The sequence below is a fragment of the Blastomyces dermatitidis genome (genome assembly GCF_000003525.1).
Source record: "Blastomyces dermatitidis ER-3 genomic scaffold supercont1.8, whole genome shotgun sequence".
Lineage (NCBI taxonomy): Eukaryota > Fungi > Ascomycota > Eurotiomycetes > Onygenales > Ajellomycetaceae > Blastomyces > Blastomyces dermatitidis.
This window is the reverse complement of record NW_025544781.1, coordinates 214,596-235,268: the sequence shown is the minus strand read 5'-3', so window position 1 is coordinate 235,268 and position 20,673 is coordinate 214,596. Positions and strand designations below refer to the sequence as shown.

The window sequence follows — 20,673 nt, the reverse complement described above, 5'->3', positions numbered from 1 at the left end:
TGCCTGGCATAAAAAGCCAATGAGATCATCGGCAAAAAGTGTCGTTAAAATTTTGTTTTTATAGAGAAGGCGAAGGGGAGAAGATAACAACAGATGTCAAAAGGACTGTTGAGAGATTCCCTGTTAGCAGCGCGTGAGCAGCGTAGCGGGATTTCTCAAGGGATATGCAGATAGATCACTGGCACTTGGTATATTGCGCTAAATACGGAATGGCATCGTAGATGCGATGGACAGACTCCACTGTAGAGATTCAAATGTGTCGTCTAAATTCTCTGAGAAGCCTTCAGAGAGTATGGAAAATTGTAAGCTTTTGAAACCCTCTGTGGTAGCCAATTACCTGAAGAAACGGTAAGAAAGAACTGCTCAAGGCAATACGGATTATCGGGAATTATCTCGAGAATGGGGCTCAGGTAGTCGAGATGGGCCGATGTTGATGCGTCTTCCAAAGGCCGCGAAGGTTTTTCAATTTCTTGGTTAGGGTGAGATTTGCATGGTGCATTGCGGTAGTTACACTGAAGAAAAAGAAAAAAGAAAAAAGAAAAAAAAAATTGTCCCGTGAAGGGTAGATAGAACCCGAGCCTCCGTTGCCTGGAATCTTGGAACAGAAGCTGCAGAGTTCCCCTCTTGCTTCTTAATAAAAGGTAACTATGCCTCATATATTTAAATTATATATTAAATACACTTGGCATACCGACGAAACACAAGCCCGCCACGGTTCCACATAAATGTCAGAATTCCCAGAATAGAATATATTTTCTGGCCGTTTGTATAAGTAGTTAGCAAATGATGCGGAGATAACAGGAGCCAATGAACGAATTGGAAAATATAGGTGAGGAGGAGCAAAAATATAACTGTTGCAGATGATGATGGTCTGAACCATCGTCGCCCGGACGATTTGCTGATAGAAGTTATGTATAAGATTTCCCCCAGCTGCAGGGCGCCTGAAATTTATTTTGTTGGCTTTTTCTTGGGAATAATGAACAAGACATAGCAGAGATTGATCATCAATCGGTGGATGAAAATGAATACTTGTCTAACGCCATCCGTTGCAGCGCGAGTCAAATAGATGATAGATATAGAAATTAGATGAAATAGATACATCTTTTATTAACAGACGTGGGAACCTTGAGCAGACGATTCAACAGGACAGCACACACAAGTACTCCCCGGTACTTCTGGTTGCGTCAGAACAAACGTATTATTGAGGCGCACAATGACCAAGGCGCCAGATGCCTGCAACGCCAGGCACCAAAGAAGGAAATCGTCAGGAAAAGCCACGCTGGCTGCAATTGGTTCTATTGTTCTGTGACTCCGCTATATCGAGGCCAGTTTCAAGTGGTTCTATTCTGGGTCTTCAGCGGATGCCGCCCATGCATGAGGTCCCGATATTGGGGGGATGCAGGTCCTACGGCCTGGCCTGAACGACAACATCAACGCACAACCTCAGTTTCAAGGACTGTGCGTGCTGTTGGAATCGTGGATGGATGGTGGGAGTTATGTATAGTACATACATAGCTCCTGGGAGGAAGGGGAGGGAGCTGGAGATGGCATTTCAGGCCTAAATATGTTGATTCGCGCGGACTCGCCCCCCGTCCAGAACAAGCCACCAGTTATTACGCTGTAGTTCCCTTTCAAGGAAACACAGTCACAGTAGTTGGACTCTATCTATCTGCGCTCTCTGTCTCGCTCCTGGACCCAGGCAAAGAAGCCCAAACAATTGTGTTCTTGTGTTTGCTAGGTCGAGAAGAATGGCCCAGGGTTGATGTGGGGAGGGTGGAAGGAAAAGGAAAAAGGACAACACCAACAACACAACAGCTCACTCAACTGTTTAGTCGAACAAACAACACCTTGCGACGACAACAAACAACAACAACAACAACAACAACAACAACAACACCAGCAGATGCGATGTATGTACAGTACAAATGTACAGGGAATGGTTTTGCTGACTCAGAAAGGCGGACGGGAGAAAGAAAAATCAAAATCAAGAGAAAAAAAACAAAAAACAAAAAAGCAAGCACTCCGGGCGAGTGGGGGGGGGGGATGATGATAAACGAGGTACTTGGCCAGCTGGAGCAAATGCTGGCAAAATGCAAGTCACTTTTCGTGCCCAACAAGCCTCCACAGGCTGATGCGAATTTCAGTCTAATCAGTGAAGCAAACGGAAAAGAAATACTTGGACAGCGCTCTTTGGGTATTTTGGTAGTGAGAAGAGCCATCGGAAATATTTCAATGCAGTTGCATATGAGCAGCTTATGAATTTTTATTTATTTAGTATTTATTTTTTAATATTATTGCAAAAAACAGTTCGGTCGTTATTGAGAGCCAGAGCCGCGCTTAAATCCTCTTCTGTATCTCGAGCGCCATAAAAAAGAAATCCTCAGCGTCCCCAGTTTAACTAACTACTAGTTTACTAGTTTACTAGTTAGAGCAGAGGCTAGTTAACGATGCAAATGCTGGATGTTCCTTTTTTTTTTCTTTTTTTTTCTTTTTTTTTTTTCTCCTTTTTCAAGTTAAATGGCTTGCTCCGTAACTCTATGCAGCTTGATGTCGACAAACATAAATAACTATCATATTCTCCAAGCTGTATTGTACACCGCTGTTCACCCAACACATCCCGCATATCCTCCTTTCCCTAAGGATCCCACATTTCGTAATTCCGTCAGGATGTAAAGTACAGGTCGGTAGTAAGCCAATCTTGGGTATATTTTTGAAAAGGGTTCATTCACCCTATCCCAACCAAGAGCAAGCAAGAAACCAGAGCCACCATTCCACGCCCCAATATCTCGGTGATCATGCGGCTAACATGGTAATATCTTATTTTTACTCCTACCTATTTCTCACCTTTCAATCGTTTCGGCACGACCAGGTTATAATGGTCTAAAGTCTAGGCATATATTGAGCCATAGAAATAAGGCGGATAGACATTCCATGGCCCCCATCTCCCGGCACCAGATCGAGGCAAGGACGCACGGATTGATCAGTGGGATTTGCTGGAGGGGACAGACAGAACGGCCAGCAGATGCGCGCCATACGACGCTTTATTGGCTGCTTTCCCCCCCCCGCCAATCCGTCGAGGGGGCGGCAGAAGTCCAGAGGTGCCTACGGGGACGCATCAGCAGCTTCAACCGGTCAGAGCAGAGAGAGGGAGCAGAGCTTGGTTCAGATGCGGGTTCCCGCACTCACAGCAATTTTTATTTATTTATTTATTTATGCGTGTCCACAAAGGCACTTGAAGTCTGCACGCGGAATGCTGGATCGGAGTTGTTGGTCAGCAAGCAGAGAGAGAGAGAGAGAGAGAGAGAGTGTGTGTGTGTGTGTGCGTATGTATACAGACATTACACTAGGTAGTTAGAGGCTTCTGCTGCGGCTGCTCCTGTTTCTGTTGTTATTATTATTATATACGTGTAGTCGCCTCTGGGAGTTAGCTTAACTACTCCGTATATCGACTGCAAAAAGGATCATACTGGATAAGGAAGTGCTGTTGTTGTTCTCGAGGGGCCCATGAAAACAGACAAGAAGATTACACAAGGTTTTTTGCTTGTAGGTCATTGTGCAGCTCTCATGGAACGGAAAGGCGCATTGTGAGGTTGTAATTGGCAACTGTGTATGTGGTCAGAGACGAATGACTGGCTCTATGGCAGCATCATTTTTTTATATATTTATATTTATTTTTTACTTTACCCTCGCCGACTCCCCTCCACGTAGATCGTGTGTACGGGGTACAGCCAGCGCCAACAGGCTCCTTATCCACCCCGTCACAGCGGCCAACCAAGGCGTTCCTGGTGCAGGTTTCAGAGATCGAGTCTGGCCGCTAACGGTGATTGTCATCTCGCACCCTCACGCTAGACACTCCGAGCACACTATATGAGACACTTTTGGTGACAACTGACAGCGCCAACTTCTGCTGTCCTCGATTGGGTCCGTCACAGTCAAGTTCAAGTCAGGTATTAGTTAAGTTATACCGCTTACACTCACTGCCAGCCAGGCTCCGGAAACATCCTGGGTGAGCAGGTCTCAACGTGGCTGTCTCCCGCAAGCCCGGCCATACGCTATAACGAGCAGTGATTGCCATGGCCTATGATATATTTACACTTATAATTCTTCTGCGAGTCCACCTCAGCCCGCCGCGGCATCCCTGCCCTGCGGGCTTCGTCGTCGGAGGTATGACTTGCAGAAACAAGGGAGCCAAAGACGACGAAACCGCCCTGCTTTGGGACTCACTGTGAGCACACAGCGAGCCCTTTATCCCTCCCAACCGCGTGGAAACAGCCAGTTAGTTGGGTCTGGTCTTCTTTTCCACTTTCAAAAATAAATAAAAATAAAAAAAGGCAACAGAAAATATTTATATTACGCTCTATATATATAGATATCCGGCTCGGAAGGTGCCGATTGCGACCAGACAAATGCTTCATTCGGCGGCAGACACTTGACGGAGGTTCAACCATCCCACCACTTCTATCCAAGTACGTATGTACTGCACATCTGTCTACCAATAATTAGATGCCCCTCGCTGGATATCCGCTTGTGCTCCTATCGTGCAAATCAGCTCGTGGTACATCGCCGGCATTGGTCCGCCATTATTGCCCCATTCCTTTCCCCTTTTGTTTCGTCTTCTCTTCCCAGTACTATCCTCCATGTCCTCGAGCTCTGGATGTATGTATCCCATAGGTTCATTTGCTGTCTCTAAATAAATACCCCCTCGTTCTGTCCTCCTTGCTGGCTGTACCCCTGAGGCACCATCGGACTCAGTTCAGCCGCGAGAGCTCTCAATTACTATTAAATCAACTCCCTGCCCGTCTCTACAGAGAACATTCCATCGCTGTGCCTTCGGTTTATATAAGAAGCGAAACGATCCTCTGTTTATTCCTTCTTGATATTATCCATATGTGCTGAAGTCGAACAAACGTCGCACCCCCCTCCTCTGCTATCTTCCAGGAAAATTCTATCCCAGCCGATTGATTGCGATATTTCTTCGACAGGGCTGAGGAATTCCCGAATCTTTTATGAACCGGGGAAAAGCCCAATCCAAAATTCCTCTACTGTTAGTCTCTCGTTCTTCTCTTTTCGTTTTTGGTGCTCCGCATCTTACAGGTTCTGGTTCGGCCTACTCCTGAGAGAAAGTGCCAGGCTTTTCTCGTGGCCCTGCCCCTCTCTATCAAATCACCCGCCCCGTCCCCCACTAGAGCTCCTCATATAGAAAGGTGGTTCTTGGGACGCCGCTTCGGCTCCATTATTGTGACTGGGCGTTTTTAGAATCCTCCTGATGATAGTGCGTTTACAGGAAGGAGGAACCTGCTGCTGTCGACCAATCACCCGCCTAATCAACCGACCTATCTCACGATGAGCCAGACTTATTCCCCTAGCGAAGAGCAGGACTACACCTACACTCCGAGCAGCCAATATGGGATTTCGCAGCCGTCCTTGCATTCATACTCGACTCACCTTCTCTCTCCGTACAGCCAAACCTCGTCGGTTTCTTCCGAAGGCTCCCATTTAAGTCCCCACTATGCTACATCGCATTCAATGTATCATCAAACGCAACAGCATTCTTCCCTGACTAGCAGCTACCCTTACCCCCCTCAGTATCTTGCCCACCCAAGATACCCTACTCCCCACAGGTACCTTGCCTTTCCAGACCCGCTTCGGGATGTCGAGATTGAGAGGCAAGAGTCATGTAATGAGCAATCGATGGCATCTGAGCCAGTGCTACCACCCTTGGAAGGCTTCCCAGATGTTGTAGAATTCGACCAACTTGTGGCTAGGTGATTATTTTACCTCCTCCCTATTACAGATAAAAACTCTATTTCTGACAGAATATCTTTCCTGCTTCTAAGTTACGTCCAGGACCTGTCGGTCAAAAAGCAAGATAAAGCCTTGATACACTCAAGAAGGGCGCGAAACATCAGAACGGTGCTCATAGACCCTAAAAATACGGGTGTTGAGTCGGCACAATTTCGGTACGACACACTCTCTTCTCTCTTGCAGGATGACGCAGGCATTTGCTATTTTTCACGGCGTGGACCTATCAAAACCCTTTACGATTCTTTGCATATGCTGACTTACCTGTGCGTTCTAGATTTTGGGTCAAGAAGATGTTCAAACTTGAACCGAACGATGGGAGAACACCTGATGTATGGCCTTCTTTCTTTCTTAAAAGTGAATCCTCCAAATATATAGATAGGCTTTCCCACTGATTAGATGAATGCCCTATTCAGTCGAAACGGTTGATCTGCCACGAGGGGAAACCAGTTGCTATTCGGGAGAAATTGTTCAAAATTTTGACAAGAGCACATCAACAATGCCAACACGGAGGTCGAGACAAGACCTCGGCTCAGGTTCGGAGGATATATTCTTGGTATGTTTGCTGCATTAGAGCAGAAAGAGGGAAGCGCACTCAACCTGGAAGAGATAAAAGACATATATATAATGGCAATGATAAACAGGGAACAGGGCGAAAGGAGAATGAAAAAGATAAATCTAACCATATATATACAAACAGGGTCCCCAAAGAACTAATCTCCCGTTTCGTTAAAATCTGCCCAACTTGCCAGGTTCGCCGGGGCTCACGTTTAACCCCTCCGAACTCCCGCAGGGGCTCTCCAAAATTAACAACCTTACCGAATCCTCAACTTCTCTCCCCACCAGGCTCACGACGCGACTCTGTAATCAGCCGTTCCAGCGCTGCAAATGGAAGAATGCAGAGCGAGTATTCCCACCACATCCAAGGCGCTGGCTGGGGCCATAGCAATAGCCACGGTCATAGTCACAGCCACAATGGCCATGGTAGTCACCATCATCTGCATCACAGCAGCCAGTACCAACATCATGTCAACCCGCTAGCTCCGACTGGGCTAGGTACGCTTCCCAGGTCCATTTCGAGCACCACAGAAGGCATAGCGGGAGGAGGAATGCATTTGCCGCATCTGGATTACCATACTTCGTATGAAGAAGCTCATGGGATTCCCGAGTCACAATATTGATGGGACACAACCTTTGTTGGGCCGGCTACCCGATATACGTGGGCTATGAGTACGTTAACAGATAATCACTAAGAGCAGCTTGTTTATTTTATCGAGTTCAGCATTTGGTAATTGGTATCGATAATGGGATTATTGTCACTTGGCATTTTGGCATGATATGGGTATTGGGTAGGTATGGTAGTTGACTTTCCTTTTTTGTCTTTGCTTTTTTCGTTTATTCCATTTTTTCCCTCCATTAAATGTTCAGGCCCTTTTCCTTTGACCTTGAGTAGGAACTATAATATTTTCATCATTTCTTTTTTACTTTCTTATCTTATTTTATTTTTATTGTTTGCGGAAAAATATACAAAAGCTACGCTACAAGAGGGAGAAAAAACAAAATACTTTCATATTTCTATCACTCAAGCCTTCTTTCTCTCTCTCCTAAGTTGTCCGATTACGAAAAGTTCATATAATACATGGGATGGGTGCTATGGGAAAGAAAAGTAACAGGGGTCGCCAGCAGGAGAATTTGCAAACTTTGAAAAGGCTCAGAAAATTAACTAAATTGAGAGGAGTTGTGTTTTTTCAAGCTATATAACTCACTGTATTTCCTTTTCTTCTCCAATCCAATGATTTGTCTCATAGATCCTATTAATTTCATATATTTCATATACTCTTTTGTCTGTTGTGTGTTTTTCCGTGTGGCTAAAAAAACTTTGCGTCCTGCTTTTATTTTGCCACCCCCTTTTTTCCATTCCTCTCCTGTGTTGTATAAGGAGCCCTTTCTACGATTAGTCAGACTATTCACGGGTATAGTATATATCAATCACGAATAAAATAAAAGAATTTTGCAGCATTGCCCGGCGGATGTGCTTATTTTGTTGAAGAAATGGTTCAAAAGAAAGGTCTGTTCCTGCGATGAATTATTTATGCCGTGAGCATAGTAGGAACAGCTGCTTGGGATTTTAGCCGTTAACTAAAAGGAAAAAACTCCTAAACCCATATAGCTCTCTTTTCCTAGTCATTACCCAGACCGCGATATTAATGCGATATAATGGCGTCAGATAAACCCATCATTAGTGTCATTAAAGTAAAAAATATAGAACAAAATGGGGGTTGCCGTCCAACCCTTCTAGGGTGGATGCAAATGAAGTCGTCAAGAAGAGAAAAAAGGTAAGGAAGCAAAGAACAGTATATAGAAGTAATATAAAAAGATGGGGGAGAAAGAAATGAGTTTCCCAGATGATACAAATGGGGAAAAAGAAAAGAAAGAAAGAAAGAAAGCTGAACAGAGAGTGAAAAACAATGAACTGTTTTTGATGATACAAGTTTGTAGAGCTTAGATCTCCCCTCTCACGCCTAACAATGGCAGTGCCCCTATTTTTGTGAAACCTTGTTACTTATTTCTTTAAAATGTTAATAATATTCTCAGATACTACAAAGTGCATTTTACATGTCCTTTAAGAACTCACTTTTTATACTGGCAGCGTAAACTTCTTGCCCTTTAGAACCCTATACACAAATAAGAAAAACCGGTTAGAATCAACTCGCTCAAAAATACGCCCGGGAGACAATTATATCCGAAGATAAAATGTTATATGCAAGGAACAGAAGGGAGGAAAAACGAACTTGGTATAGTAAATCCAGAAGAAGTCCGAGTAGAGAATAGTCTGAATAACACCAGCAATCACCGAAATGGGTTCGAAGAAGCCGTCCGAGAAATATCGATATATCCAGTTGGGAATATATAGCGCCCGGTAAATGCCCAAAGCGAAGAGGTAATGTGTCGTGATCGTTTCCGCCTCCCCGGTGCGTTGTAGCATGAAGAGTTGTGGGAGAATTGCTACGGATTCGAGCCAGATTGAGAATGCCCAGAGGATCTAAAACAGCAGAGTGAAATACTTAGTAACGGAGGTTGACATACACGGAGCGGTATAAATCTGGTGACTGTCATACCTCAGCAAATTCATATCTTGGCGGGAATATTACACCGAGCACAACGCTTGCGCCTAACAAGTATTGCACTTTAAACGTATCAATGTTTGGGTCGTGAGTGGGTTTGTAGTCGTTGACCATGAGATATAGCGTATAGGCTGAGGAAGAGATAAATAGGAGTTTAAAAACGGTATTATAGGCGGAATCGGTGAAGGTCCAAAAAAGATCTGTTTGATGGGAACAACGTTAATAACCATACGATACCCCTTCTGTTATTGAGCAATCTAAAACCAGACATACCTAAGTATCGCGTAATATAGACGAAAAGATATAATGCTTGAGATTTAAACGATATTCCAGAGCAGCTCTAAACCCAAATCAGCCGCCGCAATGGTAGCAATATAGTGGATTTGCCGTAAATCTCACGGGGGTAGAGGTATGCGTACGCTGGATGATTTCATTTTTTGCAAAAGAATCAATATGGAGATCAGATGGGAGAAATCCGCTGCGAGTATAAAAATTCAAAGGTCAGCCATTCGGACGCGATTAAATATCCGTCTAGAGCAATTGTAGTGCACAATTTCGGTCGAAGGGCTCTAATAAAAAAGCATTTGCGACATATGGTAGGCGCATACCTAACAACCTGAAGATATTCATGTTGGCGGCGAGGGATAGCGAAGGTTTCGGAGCTAATTGTTTTGATCGGGGAATACAGGGGGAATTGGCAGTAAGCTTTTAATCAAAAATTGTATATGGCGCGATGGCAACAGGGCCACCGAGGTAAAGAAGGCTCTTGAGTCTGAGGATTCTCTAGGAGGACTATAGAGGCAGAGAACGCCATATGAAACTGGGCATTTAACGGTGCAGAGGGCGCTTCGGGAGCGGAGAGCGCAGTTCTTGAAGTTCGATTTGTTGACACGAAGCCTCTTAACCCACGGCGATCTTTGGTTTGGCTGCGGCGGTTGGATCGCGCCAGGGAGCCGGCGAACGGGTTTTCTTTAATCCGAATACCACGTGACTTGCATATCTTTTGAAGTTATTGGACTGTCTGTGTAAGGGGAAAAGCGCTACAAAGTTAACCAAGCAGGTTGTCTATAGATATTTTACATATAGTCGGGAGATTGGAGAATAAATATATGTCGCTGCTTGGTGTGCATTGCAGTTATCCATAATCCTGGCATTATGTTGTTTTGGTATCTCGGTCCCGACGCAAATCCACTGCTTATCCCACTAGATGACCCCTTTTGATAGTTAAATCCAATTGAACAATATGTTTATTGACCTGATCCTAATACCTAATCTTAATAAACGTAAGAGAAATGTGCGTCGCTTGCAGAACAATATCCCCATGACTCGATGTATTTTCTTCAGTAACACCTTGACTAACAATGAAATACCGCCAAAACAAGGGGAAAAAAAAAATCCGAAAAGAATACACGACACAGAAGAGTATTATCGTAATTTAAAAAAAAGAAATTCACTATTAAAAAGCAGATCCGCCCAACCCATCTCCCTCTGTCATTCGTTGTAAATGGCCCTCGGCAAGTTCACTCCTCAGTGCACCCGTAGAACTTTCTCTACTAAGCTTCTCCCATTCCCTCAGTCCCGCCCGCTTGGCCTTTTGCTTTTCCTCAATCTGCTCTAGGAGTTTCTCTTTATCGAGTTCTAGTTGTGCTAGGCGCTTTTCGCGGCTGGGATCCAAGCCGGACGGCAGCAGTTTCCCACCAGGCACTATTGGAGGTAGCCCTGAGAGATAGTTGGTAGAACGTGGAGGACGGGTGTGGGAATAGGGGGTGGATGAGCTACTACTATGCCGAAACGAAGACGGGCGATGGGACTCATAATTAGAGTTGGCACGGGGTCCAGTAGGGGTTTTATGATACATCGGCGGGGAGTTGTGTCGAACTGGCCCTGGCCATGATCCCTCGCGGGGACCGGGGCCGTCCCTCGCAGAGCTAGGAGGAGGGCCACCTCTGGGCCGCGTTGGTACGGAAAGTAACGACATGTTCGTTCCGCGAGCCTGAGGGCCGGTTGGCGGCTGGACAGGCGAAGGGGCGGACAGCGGAGTTACAGAGTGCGGCTTATTGAAAGCTTGGGGTTGACTGGGGATTCTTGACGCTTGCGCGCCATTCTGGTGCCCGGGCGAAGAGGGACCCGAGGGGCCCTGTGGCCTTATATTTTGCAATTGGCTTTCAACACGCTCATTATCCCCCCCGGGACTCGGCCTCAAAGGTTTATCCGGTAATCTAGGCGAAGGTCCGCGCCTACCGGGCCCTTTAGGAGGAGACGGTGGTCCAGCAGCAGGGCCCCGCGGCGGCTCGACTGGTCGCAGTGGCGATCTGATGGGATGGGAAGGAGATGGTGCCGGGTGTCGGGCTTCATATTGAGTTCGTGTTGGTACGTTGGCAGGTGAACGTGCGACTTGCCCGGGCCGTGGCAGGCTCATTCCGTCATTTGTTTGTAACGGTGGGGACGACCTTCGTGACGTAACTGTCGAAATTTGACCAGAGTTGTGGCCAGATAGGGCGATCGGAGGCGAGGGTGACCGGCGTCGCCATGACCGCTCACCAGGAACTTCTCGCCGCGGTTCGCGCCGTTCTAGGCTGCGTGAACGCGCACGTGGAAGCCCCCGCGCATATTCAGAGAGCGACGGCGATCGCGGTCGTTCATATCTTGGTCGTACAGGAGATGCGACGCGCTCTCTTTTTGGAGAGCGCGGGTGATAACTGTTGAATGGCGAAGGGTCTCGAGTCCGCTTTAGAGGAAACGGACTCCGTTCCCGCGGATATCGGGGTGGGGTTCGAGAGCGTCGGGGTCTTGGGGGACTCCGACGAATATCACGGCCGGGCGACGGTCTCCTGCCTCTGGGGTTGTAACTGGAAACCTGGTCTCTACCACGAAAAAGCGGGCTTCTTGAACGGCGCCGGAAGGCACCCGGTGACCGGCTGCGAGCCCTCCCGCGATCAGGAGCCCAGGTATCAGCCGCAGGTCTTAATGGAGAGCGGGCCCTCAGCGGAGGCGAGCGACCATAGCGGATATCACCACGAGGAGAAGGTCGACGGTTTCGATCTGAAGGCCGGTAGCTTTCTCCAAAACGACGCCCATCATCGTATCTAAAAGGTCGCAAATATCCACAACCATTAGCCAGGCTGTCACAATATGTCTGGGCTGGCTCAAGCGATAGCTATTAATCCAACTGGGCCAGAAATGGGACTGATTAAAAAGGAGTTCCCAAACCTTCTATCTCTGTCACGATCCATCGTGATGTTTCGCAAAGGGCGCTTATCTGGATCTCAAGCGTCGCAGGAAAGGAGATACGAGGGGTTGCAGTGATTAACTCATCACCCAACCATAGCATAGAAATATGCTAATAGAAAGCTATCGTTGGGCTACAACGTAGCAATGTAAAAAAAATATTGGCTGACAGCTCATGTTCCACTCACTCGACTTGTCCCCGCGAGGTTGCTCAGCGCGTGTTCCGCCAACCCTTTCAAGAAAGAATGCGCAGGGAAATTTTTGGATTGTGTCACGTGACGGGACTTTGTAACATAAAAATTATAGGTTGGTTAGGCGCGTAATTATGGAAAATGGAATGAAAACTGGATCATATAGATTAATTGCATAGTTACATCAGAAAGTAGAAGAGCAAGAGATTGCTACAAAGAATTTCCCCGAGCCTTTTCAAACCCATCATGAAACTCCCAACTCCTTGATATGTTTGCTGTGGGCAGTCAACTATGATATTACCGCTTGGCCCGCCGCTCTTCATCTTTCTTTAATCGCTTCCGGCTCTCGCTGGCAATCATATCACTCAGGTCCTCCTGGAATCCCCAATTAGGATTGTTTTCCTGTTTTCGCTGGGCTTCATAGAGGTCTTTCAAGTTGTCCTTATTTATTCCATCATGCAACGCATCAGGGTCAACGGATACATCCACATCTCCAGGCTTCTTTCTTTTCCGACTTTGATCTTCTGCACCAAGCACCGGAATATTACTCTGTGCAGCTTTAAGATCATAAGCCCGATCGCCACCGAAAAAGCCCCGAACTTGCGTCTGGTGCTCGGGGATGACCTGGTATGCAGACCTAGGATGCGCTGATTCCTCAGTTTCTGTCCCGCGATGCTTTCGGACATCGAATTCGCCCACGACACTCTCTGCACCTCCGAATTCCGAAGGGACTGTGGAAACCATCCCGCTAGGAGTCTCCAACCCACTTGGGGTCTGCAACCCAGTTCCACCTTCTTCATCTTCCCCCTCATCCTCTTCCTCTTCGCTTTCTTCTTCTTCGGACTCGTCCTCTGGAGGTTGTAGTTCTCCCCAAAGTTCTTTCTCCACTGGCTCCCCTTGTTGTACATTTTGCTGCGTTTGCAACACACCGAAAATATCACCCCCGTACAACGGCCGGTTGTGTTCATCGACGGGAGGCTTCCCATATCCGCCAGGGTGGTATCCCCACATTGCGCCGGGCGGGGGTGGAGCATTTAGACCCGGAATTTTCAGGGCAGGGTATGACGGGGGAGGCCCGAATCGTTGCTGGTTTATTAGCCATGGTGGGGGCGCTCCGGGGGGGATATTGAGTGCTTCTTTCAGCTCATCGCTCAGTTCGCCGGGTCGGAGGTGTCGTAGGTTAGTCTCATACTCTTTGCCTTCGTAGTAGACTTCTCCATAGCGAGTCAGCTCTGGTTTGGTTTGAAATCTGAAAAAGGCCTCGTAGAGCTTCTGATAGTCAATATCCAATTTCCCCATCTTAGGCTGTACACGTTCGCGCTGTTTTTGCTTGAGAGTTGCTTGATCCTGCTTTTCCAAAGCTGCATCTCGCATTTCAGCGATTCCAGTTTCCTGTATGAATTTTGGCAAGGCAAAGGGTGGTTTCTCAACACCTCTTTTTGACGACAAATATTCCCGTTTTAATGACCAGTGAGTTGGTACAGGAACGACATTTCGATAGGCCTTGATGTGCACAAGTAGACGCGGATCTGATGCTGACGTATCGGTCCATTCAACTGTTTCCGGTTTCCGAACCAGCGCCTTCAGCTCTGCAACAGACAGTTTGTTCATTTCCTTTCGCTTCTTTTTCGATATTTTAGGCCCGGAAGCTTCCTCTTCCTCATCAGGAATATCATCATCGTCATCGAAGTAGACCTCGGGTTTGTCAATTTCTTTGGATGCGGACTCTTCGTTTTCGCGTTTCTCGAACTTGCCGATCACGTCTCTATACATTTCAAATAAGGGGTCGACGGAATCATAGAGATTCTCAGGGTCGCTCGCATCGTTCTTACGCTCCGGAGGAGGAGGAGCCTCTGATGGAGTCCCATTTTGCTCGTCCTTCGTCTCAGCAACATCCGGATCGGCTTGAGGAGCCGGAGAATTCGTGCTAGATTTCAACTGTAGTGAAGTCAGCAGACGTATATACCCAGGCAATAACTATGTGCAACATACCTCATTCTTTTTCGCTTTGCGCTTAGCTCTCTTCAGTTGATTCTTAGTGGGTTTCGTAGTTACCGCTGGCATTTTGGAGAATTACCGTTGACAGGATCAGGGACACCGGGAGATTCGGGCGCCGGATGAGCCCTTTCAACTCTCAGCTCAGTCGACGCAAATAGGTAGGTCAGTTAAGCAGGTAAGCAGACAGAGCGAGTATATAAGTTAACACATGCCTATACTATGCGATGATTTGGGAATGGCTGGGAAGGGAAGATTGTTAAAAGTGGCGCGTGGAACATACGTCGAGAGACAAGGGCTCACTAAACCCAAATCACGTGAGATATCTCAACAGAGAGAAGAGCTACGCGGGTGTGCTGAAGTAGGAATAACCAGAGTCGATAATTGGCATTGACGATGGTGAAGGAAACACTTGTCAGGGGATGTCATGAAGGTCTTATTTATAATTATGAATGCTAACCCTCTAGAATACAATTGCTTCAATAAAAACCAAAACAACTCCTTCTTACCACCCAAACGTAAAAACCCTTGGTAGAATGCCCAGAAAGAAACCATGGTGAAGCCAATCTAGGTATATGAATGGTCCACTGAAACACGCATATAAAGTACAGATAAAGGTAGGGAGCTGAACTATCTCCTCTTGGCCGATCTCGACTCTGTAACGGGACAGATCAGTCAGCCGCGAAAACGCAGGAGGAAGATACGGGAAGCCTCTCTTACCTGCTGCTGTGCGTCTCTTCTTGGGGTTCCCCTTCCCACGGCTTTGAAGTCTGTATTTTTGCCGTGAGTTACCAAATAATGTCCGCAGATATCCAAGAACACCGCACTACGTACTTTTCTATGACACCAAGCCGCTTTCCCTCAGGATAATCCACAAACCGGAGCCCAAGAGCATCGTAGGCTTCCTCCAGTTCATTCAAAGTGCCTATTCTTTGAGGGTAATATGCTGCTAGTGCTGGTCCTCGTAATCTCTGGCGCAAAACTTTATTCCCAAGTCGTTGTTGCTCGGGGTTGTAGGTGTGGGAGAAAATGCGACATTGGGCCTTTGAAAAGTTAGTGAGATCAATGATAGTGTAGAGAGCCGAGACCAACCTTAACAAGGTCTAGAATTCTAGAACGAGGAACAGACATATTGCCCGTAGTTTGTTGTCACCAAGGTCTTCGTTGGAGCCGTGAGTATCGTCGAGGATGAAGTCTTGGTGGTGACATCCGTCCGTCTGACGAGCGCAAATCGGTGGTTTCGGAGGCTCTGCCGCTAGTCCTTTTTAGGATTGCGTGCGCTTCCACATCTACCTCTGCAAAATATTTGAACGGAAAAGATGCTTCTTCATTAATTGCGCTAGCTACCTGGCGTCGGTCCTGTTCTTTACGCTCAACGTCCTTTCGAAAAAACAAAATAATAATAATAATAAGTAAATGAATAAAAAGAAAAGAAAAAACTCTATTCAAACGCATCCCACCCCATATTCTCGGATATATCAAAAAGAAAATAAGGAAAATGGATACGAAGAGGAAACTTGAGCTCGAAAGCTCCGGAGGGATTACAGTAGGAAAGGCCGTGAAAAGGCGCAAGGTCAGTGCGAAAGCCATCCAGACGGTATTTTGCGAACTCCTCCACGTTATGTTCCCGCTTGATGGTTAGCTAATAGTGATACTCCTTACAAGACACTACCCGACCCGGAACCCGATAACGTTTCTACAAGCTCGCAAACTTCTTCAGGGGCCAAGAAACGTACAATTAAAGCCAAATCTCGTCTGGAGAAACTTAGAAAACTCACCAGCAAGCTTCTAAGCCGCCCGGAGCAAGTTCAAGAACTCCTAGATGGATCCGAACCTGACGTGGTAGTAGCTTTGGCAGAGCTTGACAAAGCATTATCCCCCAAAAACTCCGCACCGGAGTCATTGTATTATTCACAATCTTCTCGGGATCGACTGCACTCCTCTTCGCTACAATTACATGCTCAGAAGAAACTGCCGCCTCTCCCACTTGTTCTGGATAAACAACTACACACTGCGATGCTCACTCACGAAGGCATCCATAATCCGAACACCGCTTCTTTATCTGAGAAAAATTATGAAAGGATGGAGCTCCTAGGCGATGCCTACATCGAGATTATGGCAACCCGGCTTGTCTGGGATACGTTTCCGCGTCTCCCAGCGGGGCGTCTTTCCCAGATCAGGGAACTCCTAGTGAAAAACGAAACATTGGCTGAATACACCACTCTTTATGGCCTAGATCAAAAATTGATGGTGCCGCCTGAAATTCGGAATCAAGCAAAAACATGGACGAAAGTCAAAGGAGACCTTTTCGAAGCATACGTTGCGGCCGTCATCTTGTCTAACCGTGACAACGGCGTCCAGCTGGTCGAGGATTGGCTGACGCAGCTCTGGATACCAAAGCTTGAGCAAATAGAGAAGGAAAAGCCTGTGCTTCGATACAAGGAGGAGCTTGCGAAACTAATCATGGACAAAGGAATCAGACTATCTTATTTGGATGAGAAAAAAGCCATTAACCATCCTGGGGGTTTACAAACGTTTTTTATTGGCGTTTACTTAACCGGTTGGGGCCATAAAAAAGAATGTCTAGGGTCGGGGATGGGGCTTAGCAAAGTTATAGCCGGAAACGAAGCAGCCAGGAAGGCTTTGGAAAACCCCATAACGCAGCAGGCTGCGGCCGCAAAGCAGGCATACCATGCAGCCAAGTCCAAAGACAAGGTGGCGGCCGGACATCCCTTGTGATAGCATATACAGCACATATTATGTAGTTTATACCCAAGCATATTCATTTAAGCGCGTAAATAGTCCTGTAACTTCCTTAGAACAGCTACTTAATGCCGCCCGATACCTACCTACCTAGGTACTCTATATATCATCACGTGACGTAACCCGTCTCCGCCTCCCAATTTCTAGCAATCATCTCTTCTATTTCTCTCTGATCCGCGCGCTACCACTGGTTGAAGCTCGTAGAAACTATGGGCTCCCCGATTTTCCGTGGGTGCTTATCCCGCGTCTCCTACCGATCTTTCAGAACATCACCTGTGAGGAGCAGAGCTCAACTGGCCTATCAAGCTTGGCCGGCTGGAGGTGACTCTGCGCCAATCGACGAAAGCCGCAGCCCTATTATATTTATGCATGGACTATTCGGCTCCAAACAGAATAATAGGAGTATCAGTAAGTAAGGAGAGGCCAAAATATTCCGTTCTCTTCGGAAACATGTTCACTGACATGGCTGCAGAGCTCTCGGGAGCCATCTGAAAACTCGCATCTATGCGCTTGTAAGGGTTCCCTCCTCTTTGCATTTCGAACAATGCTCGATATGACCCGCATACGCCTAACTTTCTTTAACACTGGAAAGGATCTTCGAAACCATGGCGACTCGCCGCATTTCCAGGAGCACAATTACACTGCGATGGCGGATGACGTCGAGGAATTTGTTCATGACCTGAAGCTCGAAAAGCCTACTCTAATTGGCCACTCGATGTAATCTCTGTTCCCATACCCATGTGAAAATGGAAATCCGTTCTGACATTGCTGGGGAAAATATAGGGGCGCGAAAACTGCGATGACTGTTGCGCTGCGGTCTCCTGACCTCATATCTTCCTTCGTTGCAGTCGACAACGCTCCCGTTTCTGCGAGGCTAGGCAGCCCATTCGCAAATTATGTAAAGGCCATGCAGGAAATTGAGAGTGCTAATGTCACAAAGCAGAGTGATGCGGATCGTATCCTCCAGCAATATGAAGAGGTTCGTATTACCCATATACATCTTACCCATATACTCCCATTGTTTCTAGACCCCCCTTCCCTTCTCTTTGGAGCTTAACGGGCTAATTCCAAATACGCACTAATATACAGTCCCTACCAATCCGCCAATTCCTCCTCACCAACCTTATTCGATCCAAAGAAAGCAATGTTCTCAAGTTCCGTGTCCCTGTAAAACTGCTCGGCGAATCTTTGGGTGAACTGGCAGGGTTCCCGTTTAGCCCTTCTAACACCGTCAAATTTGAAGGCCCATCGCTTTTTATACGAGGAACCAGAAGCCGCTATGTCCAAGATAAAACCTTGCCAACGATTGCGCATTTCTTCCCCAATTACCGACTAGTAGATGTCGACGCCGGTCACTGGGTAATATCAGAGAATCCGGAGGCGTTCAAAAACGGTTCGTTTCTCCTAATGGGCCCCCCCAACTTCCTCTTCCTCCCTCGTTTAAGAAACGTTGGCAGTGAAACTGACAGCGTGCTGTACATAGCTGTTACTGAGTTCCTTCGGTAATTTAATCCGCCCTGTGGTGTGGGGTGCTTATGCTTTGATAGATTACCTCCTGGATTAGTAGTACTTCGTCACTTAAAGATGGCCTAGATTATATGCCAACATAGAATCACTTCAATTCGCAAGAATGCTATTATTATAAAACATTTTCAAGGGTTGGTCAATTTGCAAGACGACGCGGGAGAAACATGCTATTAGTAAGTTGGTGAACTATACAGCAGTCGCACGTCCAAGTACTGGCAGCTGCTTGTTTCCCACTTATAAAGGCAAAGTTACATGAATCGAGCTGTTAACTCGGGGAGGGGGAAACAAGGAGCAAGGGATTTGGAAAGCATCTGAAGTTCAAAAAAGATACTATCAGTTCCGTGTGTTACCCATTTGAGAAAATCGAAAATATAAGCTATCTAGACATGTGTGGCTTTCAGATTCTATTCTTGTTCAATGGGATACACGGTTTGTTTTCAAAAAAGGGAAAGAGAGAAAAAATAAAAACAGTAGTTTAACCATAATCCACGTTAAAATAAAAAGCCAGCACATGTAAAACTAGAAGCGAGGTGATTTTAATTCCCTTTCTCCAACGCCCCATTCATTTCATTCCCTAGCCGCGTTTAAACGGACTCGAGAACCTGCTCCTTGAACTCCCTCTCGACCTATCGGAAAAAAACGCAATTGTTAGCAGGATATACAATATACCATGGGTTAGGTAGGAAGGAGTGTGGTTTCGGAAGTGGATCTATCACATATACCTTCTGGCCCTTGTCATCAGTGCTTGACTCTCCGTGCAGAGCGAGCAGAGCGCCCAAATCGAACTTGGGGGATTTCAGGAGTTTGACCTTGCGGATATGGACCTGTAAAATCGAAGCGCGTGGTCAGTAAGAAATTTACAGCTGAAGCGTAACGAGCGACAAAAGAGGACACTGAGGAAAAGACAGGAAAAGGCGGGGTTCCAATCGAACATTTTGCAGAGGGTAGATGCCGTGGGTAGCCTTCTCGATCTCCCGTCCAATGACCTCAGGAATGAGTTTGGTGAGTTGGGCGAGGGTGCGGGTGGAAGCCTCGCGCTGGATGATCTCGGTGATCTTCTTGCGGATGGCGCGGATCTGGGAGGAGCGGGCATAGGTGGTCTTCTTGATCTGGTTTGGTCGTCTCTTGGTGAAAGCAATGGCGAATAGGCGGAGGAGGTAGTCGTCGGTGGTCTTGACGGTTACGTTGGCCTCGATCAGAGTTTGCCATTTGCGGACCAGCGATCGAAGCTTGTCCGATGTGAAATCCAGACCGTGGAAGTTGGTCAGGCAGTTCTTTCCCTGCACCTCGTCAACCCGTAGCTTGACCTTGCGGAATGCGTGGTCCTCGTCGTTCTGCAGGTCGGCGAGCGAAACCTCGAAGATTCGGCCCTTCAAAGAGTCGTTGGCGTTCTTGAGACCTGTCGTTCGGTTGACCAATGTCTTCCCCACACTATTTTCCCCCGAGTTAGCATATTTTTCTATTCCGAAGCCCGCGTTTTGCACATTGAGGTGGATAGATATCGTACTCTCTGATGGCGAAGGTCGAGGGAGCCTGAGGAAAACGAGATATTAGCATTTGAATCATGGATAAACCAAACCAACTCCAACCTCCAATCGCACGAAATAACATGCCTTCACGGAATATTCATCCTTCCTCGAAAAAGGGTCCTGAGTCCGCTTTTTCAGGCCCTTCTTACCTTTCGACAGACGCTTGTTCCTGTTAATAGTTCAGTTAGTATTCTGGCGATGTATAGCTTCAATCAACTGCTTCATTCCGAGCAGCCTATCAACCGGAGGAAAATAAAGATGGGACTAAAAGGAGCGACGTACTTTCCGACAGCCATATTTGCGATTCGGGCCTATCTTGCAGCTGGGAAAGAGAGGCAGATTATCGCATCCGAAGGCCTTGAATAGAGAGAGCAGGTCAAGCGTTTGGAGTCGGTTGGTCCACAGTGTGATGTCGAAATGGAATCCCACACAAATTTCCCGCTAAGCGAGCCCTTTACGCTAGCTTCTACAGGTTAGTGAGTTAGTTATATGTATTATGTCAGCCCACTCCAG

At 46.8% G+C, this 20,673-nt stretch overlaps 9 protein-coding genes across 10 annotated transcripts; 4 read left to right on the top strand and 5 right to left on the bottom strand.

The window, feature by feature from the left end:
- The first annotated feature begins 2,503 nt into the window (after positions 1-2,503).
- On the top strand, positions 2,504-7,788 carry BDCG_07069. Of its 2 annotated transcripts, XM_045422832.1 has the most exons (6): positions 3,668-5,044; positions 5,285-5,765; positions 5,838-5,960; positions 6,080-6,134; positions 6,219-6,358; positions 6,503-7,641. In XM_045422832.1, exons 2-6 carry the CDS (start codon positions 5,344-5,346, stop codon positions 6,981-6,983), a joined length of 1,221 nt encoding a protein of 406 aa, XP_045278387.1. In that variant the 5' UTR covers positions 3,668-5,044; positions 5,285-5,343; the 3' UTR covers positions 6,984-7,641. The 2 variants fall into 2 exon arrangements, with proteins under 2 accessions (XP_045281955.1, XP_045278387.1); XM_045422831.1 differs by having other exon boundaries at positions 2,504-5,765; positions 6,503-7,788.
- BDCG_07068 (ER lumen protein retaining receptor) lies at positions 7,649-9,835 on the bottom strand. The gene is made up of 7 exons (XM_045422830.1): positions 9,536-9,835; positions 9,347-9,405; positions 9,201-9,267; positions 8,922-9,127; positions 8,595-8,845; positions 8,438-8,477; positions 7,649-8,371 (listed from the first exon to the last, which is right to left on the bottom strand). The coding sequence occupies exons 1-6, from the start codon at positions 9,555-9,557 to the stop codon at positions 8,441-8,443; spliced, it is 642 nt and encodes a 213-aa protein (XP_045278386.1). The 5' UTR covers positions 9,558-9,835; the 3' UTR covers positions 7,649-8,371; positions 8,438-8,440.
- Positions 9,836-10,383: 548 nt separating this feature from the next.
- BDCG_07067 (uncharacterized protein) lies at positions 10,384-11,346 on the bottom strand (the record flags this gene model as incomplete). Its single annotated transcript, XM_045422829.1, has 1 exon — positions 10,384-11,346. The coding sequence occupies one exon, from the start codon at positions 11,344-11,346 to the stop codon at positions 10,384-10,386; it is 963 nt and encodes a 320-aa protein (XP_045278385.1).
- A 150-nt stretch (positions 11,347-11,496) lies between these two features.
- On the top strand, positions 11,497-12,153 carry BDCG_07065 (uncharacterized protein). The gene has a single exon (XM_045422828.1). The coding sequence runs from the start codon at positions 11,634-11,636 to the stop codon at positions 12,015-12,017; it is 384 nt and encodes a 127-aa protein (XP_045278384.1). The 5' UTR covers positions 11,497-11,633; the 3' UTR covers positions 12,018-12,153.
- Positions 12,154-12,643: 490 nt separating this feature from the next.
- On the bottom strand, positions 12,644-14,410 carry BDCG_07064 (splicing factor 3b; the record flags this gene model as incomplete). Its single annotated transcript, XM_045422827.1, has 2 exons — positions 12,644-14,284; positions 14,339-14,410. 2 exons carry the CDS (start codon positions 14,408-14,410, stop codon positions 12,644-12,646), a joined length of 1,713 nt encoding a protein of 570 aa, XP_045278383.1.
- Positions 14,411-14,697: 287 nt separating this feature from the next.
- Positions 14,698-15,578, bottom strand: BDCG_07063 (mitochondrial 37S ribosomal protein RSM27). The gene is made up of 4 exons (XM_045422826.1): positions 15,434-15,578; positions 15,176-15,384; positions 15,062-15,111; positions 14,698-14,997 (listed from the first exon to the last, which is right to left on the bottom strand). The coding sequence occupies exons 1-4, from the start codon at positions 15,470-15,472 to the stop codon at positions 14,972-14,974; spliced, it is 324 nt and encodes a 107-aa protein (XP_045278382.1). The 5' UTR covers positions 15,473-15,578; the 3' UTR covers positions 14,698-14,971.
- Positions 15,579-15,666: 88 nt separating this feature from the next.
- On the top strand, positions 15,667-17,263 carry BDCG_07062 (RNase3 domain-containing protein). The gene is made up of 2 exons (XM_045422825.1): positions 15,667-15,914; positions 16,007-17,263. Exons 1-2 carry the CDS (start codon positions 15,840-15,842, stop codon positions 17,078-17,080), a joined length of 1,149 nt encoding a protein of 382 aa, XP_045278381.1. The 5' UTR covers positions 15,667-15,839; the 3' UTR covers positions 17,081-17,263.
- Positions 17,264-17,271: 8 nt separating this feature from the next.
- Positions 17,272-19,213, top strand: BDCG_07061 (alpha/beta hydrolase). The gene is made up of 6 exons (XM_045422824.1): positions 17,272-17,516; positions 17,577-17,616; positions 17,697-17,821; positions 17,888-18,083; positions 18,194-18,497; positions 18,588-19,213. Exons 1-6 carry the CDS (start codon positions 17,314-17,316, stop codon positions 18,608-18,610), a joined length of 891 nt encoding a protein of 296 aa, XP_045278380.1. The 5' UTR covers positions 17,272-17,313; the 3' UTR covers positions 18,611-19,213.
- Positions 18,702-20,610, bottom strand: BDCG_07060 (40S ribosomal protein S1). Its single transcript, XM_045422823.1, has 6 exons — positions 20,443-20,610; positions 20,245-20,329; positions 20,139-20,164; positions 19,564-20,062; positions 19,354-19,455; positions 18,702-19,257 (listed from the first exon to the last, which is right to left on the bottom strand). The coding sequence occupies exons 1-6, from the start codon at positions 20,454-20,456 to the stop codon at positions 19,216-19,218; spliced, it is 768 nt and encodes a 255-aa protein (XP_045278379.1). The 5' UTR covers positions 20,457-20,610; the 3' UTR covers positions 18,702-19,215.
- Between the last annotated feature and the right edge of the window lie 63 nt (positions 20,611-20,673).

Coding starts and splice junctions, on each gene's coding strand:
- BDCG_07069 (XM_045422831.1), top strand. CDS start 5,344: ATGAGCCAGACTTATTCCCCTAGCGAAGAGCAGGACTACACCTACACT. Junction 5,766..5,837: donor TTCGACCAACTTGTGGCTAG/GTGATTATTTTA, acceptor CCTGCTTCTAAG/TTACGTCCAGGACCTGTCGG. Junction 6,359..6,502: donor GTTCGGAGGATATATTCTTG/GTATGTTTGCTG, acceptor ATATACAAACAG/GGTCCCCAAAGAACTAATCT.
- BDCG_07068 (XM_045422830.1), bottom strand. CDS start 9,557: ATGAATATCTTCAGGTTGTTAG. Junction 9,268..9,346: donor AAAAAATGAAATCATCCAGC/GTACGCATACCT, acceptor ATTTGGGTTTAG/AGCTGCTCTGGAATATCGTT. Junction 8,478..8,594: donor TTCTGGATTTACTATACCAA/GTTCGTTTTTCC, acceptor ATTTGTGTATAG/GGTTCTAAAGGGCAAGAAGT.
- BDCG_07065 (XM_045422828.1), top strand. CDS start 11,634: ATGGCGAAGGGTCTCGAGTCCGCTTTAGAGGAAACGGACTCCGTTCCC.
- BDCG_07063 (XM_045422826.1), bottom strand. CDS start 15,472: ATGTCTGTTCCTCGTTCTAGAATTCTAGACCTTGTTAAG. Junction 15,385..15,433: donor GAATTCTAGACCTTGTTAAG/GTTGGTCTCGGC, acceptor AACTTTTCAAAG/GCCCAATGTCGCATTTTCTC. Junction 14,998..15,061: donor GAAGAGACGCACAGCAGCAG/GTAAGAGAGGCT, acceptor GTCCCGTTACAG/AGTCGAGATCGGCCAAGAGG.
- BDCG_07062 (XM_045422825.1), top strand. CDS start 15,840: ATGGATACGAAGAGGAAACTTGAGCTCGAAAGCTCCGGAGGGATTACA. Junction 15,915..16,006: donor AGGCCGTGAAAAGGCGCAAG/GTCAGTGCGAAA, acceptor ACTCCTTACAAG/ACACTACCCGACCCGGAACC.
- BDCG_07061 (XM_045422824.1), top strand. CDS start 17,314: ATGGGCTCCCCGATTTTCCGTGGGTGCTTATCCCGCGTCTCCTACCGA. Junction 17,517..17,576: donor AATAATAGGAGTATCAGTAA/GTAAGGAGAGGC, acceptor ACATGGCTGCAG/AGCTCTCGGGAGCCATCTGA. Junction 18,084..18,193: donor TCCTCCAGCAATATGAAGAG/GTTCGTATTACC, acceptor ACTAATATACAG/TCCCTACCAATCCGCCAATT.
- BDCG_07060 (XM_045422823.1), bottom strand. Junction 19,456..19,563: donor GCATCTACCCTCTGCAAAAT/GTTCGATTGGAA, acceptor TCGATTTTACAG/GTCCATATCCGCAAGGTCAA. Junction 19,258..19,353: donor CTGATGACAAGGGCCAGAAG/GTATATGTGATA, acceptor TTTTTCCGATAG/GTCGAGAGGGAGTTCAAGGA.